General features: G+C 38.5%; 1 protein-coding gene across 1 annotated transcript in view; it reads right to left on the minus strand.

Annotated features, from left to right (window-relative positions):
• The window catches only part of LOC121917458 (NADP-dependent malic enzyme-like), a gene marked incomplete at its 3' end in the record, with an annotated part of 127,408 nt that overhangs the window by 78,185 nt on the left and 33,431 nt on the right, over window positions 1-15,792 (minus strand). Inside the window, exon 3 of the mRNA XM_042443439.1 lies at window positions 8,895-9,044. Coding sequence (XP_042299373.1) covers window positions 8,895-9,044 — 150 coding nt within the window. The remainder of the gene's footprint in view (window positions 1-8,894; window positions 9,045-15,792) is intronic.

Raw genomic sequence — 15,792 nt, forward strand, 5'->3', positions numbered from 1 at the left:
CTATATTGTTAATTTTTATGCTAGGTATTACTTTAAGTTCATTTTAATTATGATTTAATTAAAATATATTAGTGATGTACTGAGCTAATGGAGGTCTTTCAAAAGCTTGCCATGGAAATTTTTAAAAGTTGGATGAAATCCTAAGGTAACATGTGAAAGAACTATTTAGCATCTGGACTTTATCTGGCTGAATTTCAGTTTTTAAAAGTTCAGCTCTAATTCATTAGAGAAAATAATGTTCTCACACTTTCACACTTTTCCAAATACATTAGATAATGTCTCTCTCTCCCTCTCTATAGTACTTATTTGTGACTTATCACAAACACCGGGTAAAATTTGGAAATTTGAGCATTAATATCTATCTGTATGCAACAAAATAACAGGAAAAAGAAGGCTGTTTTATCATAGAGAACCCACATGTAGATTGTGTTTGTTGTCTTGTAATTACATTTTAATATCAGAATTCTGTGCAAGTCTATAGAGAACTAAATGCTGCTGAGTTCAGGGGGTCTTTCTTCTAGGTACATGTGCATAAGATTGAAGCCTTAATAACGTGATGCCACTATCAATCAGATCTACCTTCATGGATGTGCGTGCCTATTAGCATTCTGGTGTAATAATAAAAATCTCAAGTGCATTAATCAAACTGTTATACAATGAATGGATATACAGTAACTGCAATGTCAAGGCAAAAGAAAACCACAGGCATTATATTATGTTTATATAGAGACACAAAGAAAATAGAATGAGCCTCTCTGATCACTCATCCACTCACCCAGCACTCATCCATCCCAGGGGCAGTTCACTTCAGCTTTATGTGTAGTGAGACTTAGTTACGATATATCCATACCATCACCGCTTTTATTAAGTGATGCCTCAGTAGTAAGATACCTTTATCTGAACATGGGGTCTCTTCCTAGCCTACAAACCTGGCTCCTAGAAAAAGTGTGCAGACTAGATGCTGATTACAGATCAGAAAAGTAATGCAGATAAGGCATGTTAGCCACTGCTAGCCAGTGTGGTGTAGTGGTCTGAGCACTGGATTGTGATTCTGGAGACCAGGGCTTGGCCATGGAAACTGACGAGGTAACCTTGGGCCAGTCACACTCGCCCAGCCTCAAAGGTAAAGGCAAAGCCTGCTGAACAAATCTTGTCAAGAAACCCCTGCCATGAGTTGGAAACAACCTGAACGCACATAGGAACTACAATGTTAACCACTAATGCTGCTTTGTGATCTATAACAACTTTCTCCATCTTGGTGCATTTTTTGTTAGACTATAGCTCCTATCAAACCTAGTCAGTAGGCTGGCAATGATGGCACGTGAGGGCTATCCTATAATATTCATATTCAGCAAATGAATAGGTAGTATTAAAATATTCAATGTAAGGATTTGTCTAAAATGTATTTGTTTTGCATTTTAGATGAATCCATACATTTTATATATAAACTTCAAATATCAGCAAATTAAGATGGTCTTTTCTGCTTATTTTCAATACTCCCCAATGTTTAGTTGTTGCAATTTTTTTGACCTTGCTTTCCATATTACACATGGAAACGTAATTCAAATGCTCTGGCCTCTTTACTTTTCAGCAGTTTCCAAAACTTCAAAATGGAATACTTGGCCATGATTTTTCCTCATTCGGCACACACTGAGTTTGCTAATAAACGTGAAACACCTGGGTGTTCCACGGACTGGGTAAAGAAGTTATTTTTGGCACCCCAACAAAATATTTCCATTGAACTTTCCCACACCTAACTTTTTAGCTTAAAAATGAGACCAGAGTGGGTGGGAGAAAGGAAGACCTGAAAGGGCTATTATTGCTTTTTAAAAAATTAATTTATGGCAAAAATCACTTCTTAACAAAGTGACAAGAGTTATCCCATCAGTATTAAGATACTGGTACTTAACAATAATCTATATTTCAGACAAAAGAAGTCCTCGAACTATAGTTTCTTCTACACACTGCCACCCTGAATTATGGTATGGTATCATAATTGCAGTAGAAATACTGTAGCCAATGCAGTCTTTCAGAAGTTACTTTTGAAATGTACTTTGTTGTGTAACTTGTTACAAAGGCCAAAATCATTTTGTTACTGTAACCACTGTAAAATATTTAAATAGCACATTACTTTACTCTTTGCTTTCTTTTAGTTGTTGGGATTGGGATAGGAGAATAGCATAAAGAACAGAACTTTTCAATTCCTCTTGAAATGATTCTAAAAATACCTTAAAATAACCTCTTAAAAAGTAATGAAAAAAGTAACACAAAAACTTACTCATTACATAAAAAAGCAACATCATATCCACTCCTTATGTCATTTGTTAAATGTAAAATGTTTACACCCTTTTTACAAAAAGTAACTAATTACAGATAATGAAAATGTGTACCTTGTTAGACAAGATTTGGGATGAGCCTTGAGAAATAAAGGCTCAGTAGATTTCAGCTTCTTACTATATTAATAATTTTCTGTGGACTTTATTGTTTGTGTGTGCCTTCAAGTCATTTCCAATTTATGGTGACACTATCATGGTGTTTTCATGGCACTTTGGAGATATTTATCACATTATGACACCTCCGACCTACAGTTGCAGTGTTCTCCATGTGTGGCTGGGGCATCCTTTTGTACTGATGGGGGAAACCCATCAATGAGCTCACACTCATGCTAGTCCAAAGATGCAAAACATCACTGCAGGGCAGTTGTGATATTGGCAGTCGCATGGTGTCAGGATCTCCTCCTCTCCCTCTATTCCCCCCCTCACTACTCCCAAGCAAGCTGATTCACTTTTTTGTCCTGTTTCTTGTTTTTGTTTTTTTTAAAACTTCCATCACATTAGCAGAGCTCTGGAATTCCATTTAAAAATTCAGATTAATAAAAATAAAAATTCAAAAGTCAGGCTAGGTGGGGCACAGAGTAGGGAGGAGGGGTTGAAGGGAAGTCAGGAAGAGAGCACAGTGGTGGCGACAGCTCCAGTCATGCAATTGTGAAGACATGCAATAATGGCTATTATACACAAACAGGTATAATTTCATTTTTATTGACAAGCACAAAATATCAATGAGAATAGGGCTCATGTACTAATGTCCTTAGCCTCACTGCTCCTCATTCATCAAATATGCATACTAATTGGTTGCTTTTCACCACATCTTTGCACAGGTCTATTGGCCACTTTTATTAATTTTGTAATGAGATTTCGGATCTGTTTATCTGAGAGACATATAAACTGCTTTTTAGGCCCTGCCTATAGAACAATAGTAATATACAGGGCACCAATAAGCAAGTTAATGGCAGGAAAAAAATTGAACATAAACAATCCTATAAGCTATTTGTAAGTTATTCAAAGGTCACTTTAAATAGTTTTTTAAAGCTCAATGAATAATTGAAACCATGAAAGATAACCAAAATATAAATTGTTATTTGTATATACAGTGTATTACATATGGGACACAGCAGTTAACTGACCCCACCATCTTCAAACCATCTAACTTATTAAATTTCTCTACTGGGCCTTTACAGGTCTAATGAGGGGGGGAAACCATACACAAACATAGAGAGAGAGAGAGAGAGAGAGAGAGAGGGAGGGAGAGAGACAGACAGAGAGAGAGAGGGAGGGAGGGAGGGAGAGAGACAGAGAGAGAGAGAGAGAAGACCTCACAAACCTGAAGTCTTGCCCATACAAGGGTTATAGCAGATTAGAGCAAGTTTCTCAGCAACTTTCAAAGATACTTTAACAGATTTGTGGCCTTACCAATAGAGCAGAGGCAGAAAAAAGAGCATTGTGCTGATAAGAGACAACCAGAGTGGGAAGTCCCAATAGTGGGGCTGGAAGAGAGAACATTTTGACAGAAGCCCCCTCAGACTTGGGAGAGCCAAGGATGTTATTCAAGGCTCCACTGATCCAACTGTCTTTTACCCAGAATATCCTATCCCACTCCCTTTCTCACAGGGTTTTTGGGGGTCTTTGTCCCCAAAGTCAGCTACTCACTATCTTTAGTTCTTATTAGGCTGTTTCTAGCTGACATTGTTTATTATTTTGGAGGGCTGAGGTTACATCTACAACTGTTAGGTTCCTTCCCACATGTGTGTCAACTGTGCAGTTTCGTTAACTAATGATCAACAGTCATTCAAAAGTATTTCTTATCAGTATATGGCATATACTGATAATAATAATTCTGTTCAAATGTTACACTCACACAAAAAGCATAAAATGAAAGTGTAGCACCTCTAGACTTAGATGGACTCCTTCTTCCCAGCTTTTTAAAAAAGCCTTTCATAAACAAACCAGACTGGTATACACAGGAACATATAATACAATCCTCTTTCATTTGAAGCAGTTTACCTTGCAAAATCATGCTGTGTATACTGTCAGGTTTCCTGGTACCATGAGATACAAATTCTCAAAAATCGCTGTAGAAAACATTAGGTTTCCCTCAGGCAGAATATCTGCAATTCTACATAGTGCAAAGGTGATTCCAAAGGTAAAGGCTGGATTTACTTCAGAAATAATATTCATTCACACATTATTCAAATTTATTTTCCCCATAATTTGTCAAAGCACTTCCCAAAGAACCTCCAAAGAAAGTCCCCAGGCCGTCCTCATCTTGGCCTCTCAGAAAAAGCATTTCTTTATAATGTTCATGTTATATAGATAGAAAACAGAAACAGACTCATGCCTTTGTGACAGTAACCTGGCAATTTCTCTGAAAAAGAAATGTTCAACCTGTCAGCATTTAAGACTCATTTAGATAGTTCTCCAGTGTGTGCTTAGGTGAGCAAGCACAACCCACAAACCAAACTGATGGAAATGGGGTCACTGCCAACTTCTAGAATATCACAGAAATCATCACAGCCATTATTTTTAACCCGCAGCCTCACGTATTACATCATGTGAATGTGAACTCAGGAACAGGAAGGATAAGCTCAAGCAGAATAAGTAACATCTGAACTGATCCTGACCTTTGTCCTTTAACATCATAAAAGGTTCAGTTTCAATTAATCCATGCAAGACAGACCACCTGCATATATTCACTACCTCAATAAAGGAACCGAATGGTGTCATTCATTTACTGTGATTTAGATTTGAAAAGTAGAACACTTTCCTACATGAGTGTTTTGAAACTATTGTTGGGATACACATTTGAGCATAAATCCACCCCCTCTCTCTATATATGCTCACAACAGAACCTTGACTTGTGCTTCTCTGAACTGATATATTTTAATTTAGCTGATCTCTCCTTTCCCAATGGAGTTAGAAGGCAGAGGTAAGGTTCTATTACATTAGCATCAGTTTAGAAACACAACTGATAGGCTACTTGACAGGTGCTTACTAACACTTTGCAGGTGTAACTGACTTTAATCTTCTTTACATGACTCATGTAGAACTTTAAGTAGAAAGAAAACAGTCATTTGTGCTTGGAAGATATCTAGGCTGTTCTATGAAAGATCAGGTTCACCAGTGAGAAAAAAGAAGCCCATTTCATTTAATCAAGGACAAGGGCAGTTTGTAACCCAAGAACTGTTGTATAGATTTTAAAAAAAAATACTGACACTCAAGATCCTGAAATCAACAGCTGCAGGAAGGTTATATAGCAGACCACACAAAGTGCATGATATGCTGGGGAGGGGACAAAAGTATCCACTGTTCAACCTGTGAGCTATGAGAAATTTTAGGGCTACTGACCTGTTGCATATCATGTAATTCCTACCTAGTAATTATCAGTACAAGCATTTGTATTGAAAGATGCTTTCAATGAAAGGTTAATAAAAAAAATAGGTCTATATCATCTTTGTAGTTTGAAAGGAGAAAGTATTTGGCATCCTCATGTCTCAGTATTATGCAAGGAGTTTTAATTATACACAGAAAGTTCAAGACACCATGAAGGGGAGGGGGGAGATCCAAAACCAAGACATTTTGGGGAGAAGGATGGCTTTCTAGCCACTGTTGTCAGAAGACATGACTTCATGTTAGCAGAAAGCATGTTGGATTTATAAGCAAACTGTATAGGAACCCCACATAAATATATACAAACAGGAGATAGAATTAAATATTTTAACAGTCTAGTCAAGGCAGGGCATGTCAGCAGAGCTAAATATAGGTGACTATTAGTGGTGCAGTCAAGACAGAATTTTTAAAACCTTATTTTTTCTGCTTCTGATCTTACATTTCTCCCTGTGGGTTTCTATGGTTGAGTGGGGAATCAAATCCTGATCTCCAAAGTCATAGGGCAATGCTATGAGAGCCAGCCTGTTGCAGTTGATTGAGCATTGGACTAGGACTCTGGCGTACAGCATTCAAATCCCTGCTCAGCCATGAAACCCACTGGGTGACTCTGGAGAAGTCACACTCTCTCAGCCTCAGAGGATGGCAATGGCAACTCCCCTCTGAAGAATCTTGCCAAGAAGAATCTTTCCTGTGATAGGTTTGCCTTAGAGTTGCCATAAGTTGAAAATAACTTGAAGACACAACAACACTGTTAGTTTTGGGCAAGGCAGGGCTTTAGTTGAAATGAACATTTTTTGTCTTTCCTTGTAAGTTATTATTGCTGTTATTATTAGGCATCTGTAAATTAAGAAAAAAAAGTTTTCCTCACATAAGCCCAATTTCCCCCTCTGTTTGCTCCTGCTTTCTACCCATCCCCTGCTATTGGATGCTATTAAGCCCATTTTTCTTATTCAGAGGGTTGCAGAGGGACATCAAGGCCAAGGTGCCAGAGTACATGTTTGTTTTGAGGATCGTGAGTATCAGTACCTAGGCACTTTCATTCTTTCCTCAACCTTTGCTTCAAACATTTTGTATGTTATGTAAAACACTGACAGACAACATTTATGAGTGTAAACATCATTTTATTTTATCAGCCTTTCACTACCAGGTTAGGAGATTTAAACAAAGGAGATCTAAACAAAAATTAAAGAGAATAGTGAGCTTGTTAGATACTGCTCTTTTTAACTGCAGATGCCAAGGACAGAAGTTGGGATGCCTGTCTCCTGTATGCAAAATAAGTGCTATATCACTGATCACATTTCTTGATTAGGAGTGGGGAGGCAGAGAGTGTGCAGTGATTCACTTGTGCACATGCTCAGACGCACTGAAAACATTTGATTAAGGGTTCACCCTTCATTCATTGACCAATCTTAGTATCCAACTATTTATTGCTACACTGACAGTGTATTAATGGTCTCTAGTTCATTGGTACGCAAAATGGTGATCCATGGACCAGTGTTAGTCCTTACGCCATTGGCTGTAAAGTTTCCAGGACTGAAAGAAATAGATATAGGCAATGGGCAAAAATATAGTGCCAGCCCCTGGCACACTGAGAAAAAAACCTTGGCATCCAAAAGCTTAAGAAGCCCTACTCTAGCTGAAACCAAGGACAATGATCCACTGTATACCATTCCTTACTTGCCTTTAACATTGCACTTTATTAACCTTTCAGCAAACAAGGTTAAGTGAAGTGTGCATGTTGTTTAAGTGAAGTGTACAACCTGGCAACGGTGGGAGGGAGTACAAAGAAAAGAATAAAGATACAGATCCGTGAGAAAATGTAATAGGTTGTAAGATGTGACCCCATCGTTTAAGACAGCCTTTCCCAACCTGACAGTTTCCATGTTAGACTCCAACATTCTGCAGGAAAAAATTGTATTATGAGGAAAAAATTGAGGTTGTGGTAAGACAACTTTAAAATGAGTAAAAGAGAAGTAGGGGACAACAGTGAGACTTCGAAGTAACCTGAATGGTTTGTTCCAAAAACTAGAATTAAAGTAACATGCTAATTTATCCAATTAAATGATTTTCATTTTTAGTGACAGTGATAACTGATCTTCTAGTTTCTAATGCCTAACAATAGCTCACTAATTTTCAAACCGAACATTCCAGCCTCTTAGGGTCTTCGTTAGACTTCATTATACATCACAAACCCACTGCCATTAAATTTTGTGTAGCTTGGTATTCATAACAAGAGCACACTACAGAAAATAAAATGAACACTATCAAATATTAATGCTATTACAGAAGGTATCAGTAGAATGTAATTGAAAGGTAAAGTTTTATTCACATTCATTTTAGTATAAATATTAATCATTGTGAAACATAGCAGAGAACAAAGACTTTTAAAGATGATAATGATGGATCAGAGTTAGAAAGCTGGCATAAATCACAAGAGAGGTTTAATATAGCCACAGCTGACTGATGACTTATAAACAGAAACAGATCTTTCCCTTTTAGCTAACGTCTAAAAATATTGATTTGTTAACATTTCAGTAATCGAGCAACTCAAACATTTCAATATTAGAGTTTATAGCCTCTGAAAAGAGAACCAAGGGAATCCCTGTAAACACTGATACTGTATAAATATACTGTGAGAAAGTTCTGATAAAAAGAAAAAAGTTGGCTACCAACACAACTGGAAGAAAAATAAATGTGAACCACAGAGGCTGCCCAATGTTGCCAAGGGTAATAACAACTAAATGTGATTTTTTAAATTCTGTTTCAACATTTTAATAGAAAAATAAATTATCTGATATCATTCTAACACATTTTGTCAGCTGAAATACACCATTGTGAAGTTTTTATTTTATTTTTCAGACTGTTAAAATAAAGCTAGGGTAGAATCTCTTTATTTTTATGTTACTTTTTATTAAAATGTAGTACTGATAGTTCAGCAAGTCCAACTTAACCAAGCAGAATTTTAAAAATGCATCAGCACTTAAAGCACTGAAATGCCGGTTTATTTTTTTAGTGCAACACAAATTACAGCAAAAGTATACTTAATGTAGTCTGAGTTATCCTAATTATCCAAGTTTTGGATTACATTCAAATATGCTGGCGAGGGGAGCAAAAACCTGCCAAAGAGACGAAAGATAGGGTTACTTGAATGTGAAGTATAACCTTACATACCTTGGCCTCCGAAATGTTATACCATATTGTTGGCATGCCAGACCAACAGTGGGAGTATAAACAATAGGCATAAATCTTTCAATGTCAGAAGTCAGCACTTTATAAAATAGTTTTTCATTTCGATCCTGAAGGCCCATTAGCAGAATATACCTGTAAAAATGAATGATAAATTAGTCTCCCACTTGCAGTCCCAAATTGCGTGAAACATGGGCTTTTTTCCTTCATGAAATGTGGTTGATTGTGATCTCTATAAAAGTTCTCTTTCTGCCTAAGGCACATCACCACCACCACGGGTCCTGAAACCCACTGGTGGAACAGCAGAATCCAGCACAGTGGATGGTCTCACTTTCCCATTTCTGCCCCACAAGCACCCCCAATACCCATTTTGGAGATGTAGGACACTCTCAAGAGTGTATTTACAAATAGCTACAAGGAACAGAGGGAAGAATGAACCTTCTTAGAAAGTACAATTCCCTTCTTGTACTGTAGATCCATAATCCTTCACACACATAGTTTATACTTCTTAAGAAGCTGCTCCCAAAGTTTTGGGAGCAACTTGTTGCAATCCTTTGAGGCTGCAGCCTCCCAAGCTCTCTTTGAATTCTCTGTTCATTCCTTCTGTTTCTATCCCCCTTTCTTTCCAAGAACTGAATACAAAGTCTTCCCAGGTGGCCTTCCAAATGACTAGACCAAAATTTGCTTCAGCTCAGCAAGAGTGCTGCTGCTTCATATGCCTTCACACAGTAATCCTGGCCAGTTCAACATGCTGAAGCTCCCAATGCAATAATTGGGATCTTGACCAAAGTATTAGACAATAAAAATATATATAACTGCAGTGTTTAATTTCAGTTTTGAACATTTTATCAGCCAAATGGGGAAGAATACCAAAGTCGTGTATCTATTTTTACTATATACTTTCAGAATTGTTTGCCAGATGTGCATTATTTCATGTCCAAAGAATAAGTTAGTCTCCCCTCTGCTCCATTTCTGTCTTACACTTCAATTCCAGGTTCTCTTTTTCTAAAGTAGCTGTGCTCTTAATCCTTAGATCTGGATGATATACAGTTTTGCTAGGTGAACCTTTTTTGAGATGTATATTTCATTTCCATAGGAAAGTGACAGGTGGAAAATATATTATGCATAAACTAATGTACACTATGCCAGACAGCTCAGGCATGCATGGCAGCCAGAGGACTGAAACATAGTCTTTTTCTGAACAGCTGCCCAATTCTCTTTTTATTTCTTCATTCTCAAAAACCAGCTGCTTCCATTTAAACCTCAAATGGTCTCATTCTTCTGTCCATTTCTTTGGAGCATTTCTGGGCTGTATATTCTATAGAAATGATCTCCTGGTCAAGGTATTTGGAAAAGACTGCTGAAAGATCTTCAGGAGGAAAACTGTTTCTTTAAAAAAAAAACATAATTTAAAAAAAAAGTTTAGAATATTGTTTCTAATTTTACTTCCAAACAGATAAGAAATAAATAGTGATTTATGTTAAGGCCATCATGCTAATTGTTCACAATTTTAGTACTGCAGTACTATCATACACAGACACTGAATTGTTAGTGAAATGGGAAATACTATGCAGACTATTCAGAAAGGAAATGGAGCAAGAGTCTTTTTACACTCACTGCAGATACCAAAAAAAGCAGCCACTTAGCATTAGACAAAATGACCTTCTTGCTGCTGGCTCCAGAGAACTATCAAGGAATGGATTCTGTCAACACATCACTGCTTCATAAGCAGCAGAAATATAGATCATAGAATCATAGAGGTGGGAGAGACGAGACTCAACTAGTCCAACACCCTGCAATGCAGGAATACATAGTCAAAATATTCCCCACAGATAAAACCTCCAAAGGAGGAGATTCCACCTTGGTGTCAACTTAGGTGCGGTACAGACGGACAGCTTCATGACACCCGTCTTTCTCCCTTGTCAGTGCCACAGCAGCCACACTGTACAGCACCGATGTGCTGCCAAAAATAAGCCACTGTAAGCGGCTTCTTTTTTATGGCACTGTAAAGGAGAGAGGGCGCCGCCATGACGTCATTTTCTGGAAGTGATGTCTGGACGCTGCGCGGCGGAAACGTCATCATGGCAGCCGCTGTGTGGACAGGAGGCTGCCATGATAACGGAGTCCATACGGACTAGGGTTCTGGAGCATGCGGTCAGTGCGTACTCTGGAACCCTAGAATTGAAGTGGACACACCGCTCCCTGCCAGTCTATACCGGGCCTAAATCCTCTATCTTCTACTTTTATGAAGTCAGAGGGCAAAATGAAGGTTTGTGAAGCAGTAGCCAATCTTTAAGTTGTCTTTAGGTCACATGTAGGAAAATACAGCTCAGAGGATTCATGTGACCCCTGGGGACACATTTTGCATACCCCAAGTGTCCCTGGAGAACCCCCCCCCCCCCCCCACCCCCTGAAGAAAAACTTTGGTTTAAAAATGCGTAACAACTAGTCAAAGTACCACCAAAATGTGGTGGTTTGTCTTTCCTTTCCCCACTGCCCCTACCCTAGGAAGTGACACCTAGCTATTAAGTCAAATTAAGAATGAATCAGCCAAGGACAAACCCCCGTGATGAGCATCATGCCTTTTCTGGCCATCTGGTACCAGACAAACAGAGTCAGGTCAAGAAGAAAGTTTGCTATGCACTGATTCTATCTGTCTGGTACCAGAATTAGTCAACAACGTGATTGTACAATTGAGGATGACAGACTCTTCTTCCTAGCCAATTCTGTGAAGGACCCATAGAATCATTCTGGCTGATGCCACCCTAGGTGCACATTCTCATGGCCAAAAAAGGCATGATGTTCATCACGGTGGTTGGCCCTTGGCTGGCTCATTCTTAAATTGCCTTAACAGCTGACATAGAGAGAAGAAGGGGATCAAGACAATGCCATGGGGAGATTTACATTTTAGTCCCAATACGGTCCCAGTCACAATCAATTTTCCCTTACCTGCTTTCACAATAAAAGAAAACTAGTATCATTTGGGAGGAGGGCATTCTGACTAGAACTTTGGCAGAGCCAAGGATTGAAAGCCTCCCCAATGTATACCACAGTCCCAATCAATTCCCTCTTCTCTGTTCCAACTGTTTCTGGGAGATCAACCATGCAATAGCAAACTGTGTGGCAGCCATCAAATGTAGTTTGGCCCTGAATTCCCAAATACAAATGCCATTATTATTATTATTAACCTTTATTTATAAAGCGCTGTAAATTTACACAGCGCTGTACATACAGTCTTTTTAATTAGACCGTTCCCTGCCCTCAGACTTACAATCTGATGGCAGGGAACCGTCTAATTAAAAAGACTGTATGTACAGCACTGTGTAAATTTACAGCGCTTTATAAAAAAATGGTCGCCCAACTCGGCGGGCAGACCGTTTTGCCGCTAGAAGCAGCTGGAACTGCTCCGGCTCCCTATTGGTGCATGGAGCGGATGGGGTGGTCCCATCGCTCCACAATGCTCTGGGAGCCGGGCTCGTTGGTGCGGAGCTTCCAGTCCTCCAGGGTTGCCCATTGGTTGGGTGGCCTTGGAGGAGGGGCTCCGCACAGCATGCAATATGGGCGGGGCCTAGGCCTATTTTAGGCCACGTTGCCGGCCCCAGTCCTCAGTTGGCACTTGGCTTCGAGCAGAGCGGAGCCAAGCTGAGGAAGGGAGAAAGACTTTGAGCTTCTCCCGCCCGCCCACCGCTGTTTTGTGGGTGTTTTTTCGTCACAACTTTGGTGGTAGCATAGGCCAGGATCTGCACGTTGTTGTACCAGGGCTATGGAGCTCTGGTTTGGGAGTCAATAGGTACCCGGGGGCGAATAGGGCAGGCGTTTGGCCATTGCGGGGGCCAGAACGCGGGAGCGCCTCCCGTTGACTAGGGGCTTAGTGAATTTGTGAACGCAAGACAATGTTTGCGGTCAAGTTGTGTTCCTTAGCCCTTAGGTCATCCCAAGCACCTGGTGGGTGCCAGGTCTGGATAATCAGACAACATCAGGTTGTTTTATTTCACAGATCCTGACCTTATGCTTTGTGCCAACCCTACCAATTGTTTGCAAATAAAGTTGTGGCCTTTCTTCCAACCTGTTGTACTGTGGTTATTTGACAGCAACATCTGAGGCAATAAAGGTTAATAATAATAATAATGGCATTTATATTTGGGAATTCAGGGCCAAACTACATTTGATGGCTGCCACACAGTTTGCTATTGCATCTATCGTGACTGTGGCATTTTCAATGTAACATGTACTTGGCCAGACAGGGGACAGATTTTCCCATCTTTATTTAACTTGTTTGTATTAGCAATGTAGACTACAGACATATTACTGTAGCAATTGTTATACCTCAAGAAATAATTTTGATAGTGTCTGACAAAAAAAAAAAATACAAGGGTAATCTCATACTGAATTTTTAAATCTGAATATGGAGCAGTTCCATTGCTTATTAAAAGAATTACTAATATTTAAATTTAATTATTATACAATTAGCTAGCATTCACAGCAATTGATTTTGCACAAAAATTCAGTGTTCATTAACATAAAACATTTCTGGACATGTTTTTGGAGCATCTCTTGCTTTCTCTCCCTGTCATGTTGCTCTCTTCCCCCCTCCCCCCAATAGCAAATTCTTCAAATAGTCCATTGTGCTGTAGAACTGCATAATTTAAATAAAAATAGCTCTGTTAAGCTGTTAGTCTTTTACAGCATAACAAGAAGGTTAAAAAAAAAGAAATGTGGCAACTCCTTTAAAACTAAATGATTTTAGATTAGCATAGATATCAATCCACATCTTCAAATGCACTACTGAGTAAGGCCTCCGATATAAAGCATATTTATACAGTTGTGGGAATGGGACACAAAGTAACAGGATCCAGAAAGATACAAATCATGTTTCTTGCCCTAATTTTTTAAAGGATTGAATGAGGTGATATGGGCCTTCCAGATCTTTACATTGGTCAGTTGGTGTTGATGTGTGAAAGCAGTAAATCTACTTACCAAATGTCAGTTTCCCAAGGTTCATAACTCTCTATGAGAATATTCTTTTTGTTATATGTGCAGAGGATTCTAGTATTAATATTTGTAGTGTGCCATGAAGCTATTGTCTTTGTTCATACCAGTGCCATACCAATGCTAATGAACTGGAAATTGTGAATTTAATTAAATCCAGCTTTTTCTATTCTTAGTCTTCCTTTGTAGTTTCCTTGTTCAAGGATTGAGACCTGTAAATTCCTTACTGTATATCTAGGAAAAAACTGAAATGTCTTGCAATTGTTGTTTGAGTATTGCCATTTCTAGTGTCAGATTTGTCTGGAAAACATTCTTGGATGCTCAGTTCAGCACCAAAATGCACACATGATTTATATGTTGTCATAATTACTCAGTTAACATGAAGACACTTGTCATTGTGATTTGCAAATCAAATTCCACAGGTCATACATAATGTCAACCAACTTGCAATTAATATAATATAAATCATGTATGCATTCTACTTCTGTGAGCATTGTGGTTTTGAACTGAATATCCAAGAATGTTAGTTATGTTGGCCAAATAATGACTTTACAACTGTACTGTTCAGAAACCAAAGGCTTCTTTTAACTAATCTTGCCTATCTATCGTTTTTTGAAAGCCTTTGACTTCACCATGAAAGCCTTCGACTTCACCTTGCCTATCTACTTCATTCATCACATCCATACCAGGATAATGCATTTTAAAAAATCTTAATTTAAAGTACTGCAATTGAAACCTAAAACACTTAATAGGCACAATGGATGCATTGGCTTCTTTCCCATTTAAAGAAGCGTGTAGAAACAGAAAACAGATGGCTAAAAACTGTGAGCTCAAGTGAACTGTCACAAATATACCTATTTGCCATTGAATAAGTACCACATAACACCCAGGCATCTTTCCTCATATGAGAAAGGAGTTTTGTGCAACCAGCAGGTATCAATTCACAGCTGGATGTTAATTATCTGTTAATGCAGATAATACAAAGTAAAACCAAGAACAGAATATTGTGTGGGTCCAATCTATTTTTAAAGCACAGATAGAGAGCCTCCTGCCTATACACTGGGAACAGCCTATTAAGATTTCTCCATTCAACCTGCAAGCTTTTTCAGCTGTTATCTCTGATCAGTGCTCAAAGAGAAGGATATTTAAAGACACTGAAACTGTTAAAAAAACAACCCTGCTCTTATATATCCTGAATGGAATTAAGCCAAGCTTTGCAGGTTGGTCAACATGTCATTGTGATAAACCTTCATAACTTTTCACTTGTGTAAAGTGTAAAGGTCCCCTATCTGCCAAATCTGGACTAAGAAAGCTTGTTCCTTTTTCAATCTTTGAATTTTCTATTCCTAAGAGAAATTATTTGTAAATCCATACTTTATATATTAGAAGGAGGAACCGTGCCATCCAGATATAGACTGATTCATCTATCCTTAGTTACAAATTTAATGATTTGATATGCATTCTATAGATAAGATCATATGCTTGGGTTATTGGCTCTGCATGTATTTCTAGTTCAAACTGCATCAAATTGCACTAGTCCAGATTAAGATAAAACTGTTGGTGGTGGTCCCATCTGTACGAGAATACCTTCTTTCTGAGTTGGAATTCCATACATGAGTAAAATATATGAAAACATCCTTACTCAACAGGAAGGGATTTGTAACTAAATGAGGCTATTACCACACTGCAGAATTAATGCAGTTTGACACCACTTCAACTCTCATGGAGCAATACTATGGAATCTTGAGATTTGTAGTTTGTTTGTTGTGGCATCAGACCTCCCTGGCAGAGAAGGCTAAATATCTCACAGAACTACAAATCAAAGAATTTCTTAGCATTGAACAGCACTTAAAGCAGTATCAAACCGCAGTAATTCTGTAATGTAGATGTAGCC

Source organism: Sceloporus undulatus, unplaced genomic scaffold (genome assembly GCF_019175285.1).
Source record: "Sceloporus undulatus isolate JIND9_A2432 ecotype Alabama unplaced genomic scaffold, SceUnd_v1.1 scaffold_19, whole genome shotgun sequence".
In the NCBI taxonomy this organism is placed as follows: Eukaryota; Metazoa; Chordata; class Lepidosauria; order Squamata; family Phrynosomatidae; genus Sceloporus; species Sceloporus undulatus.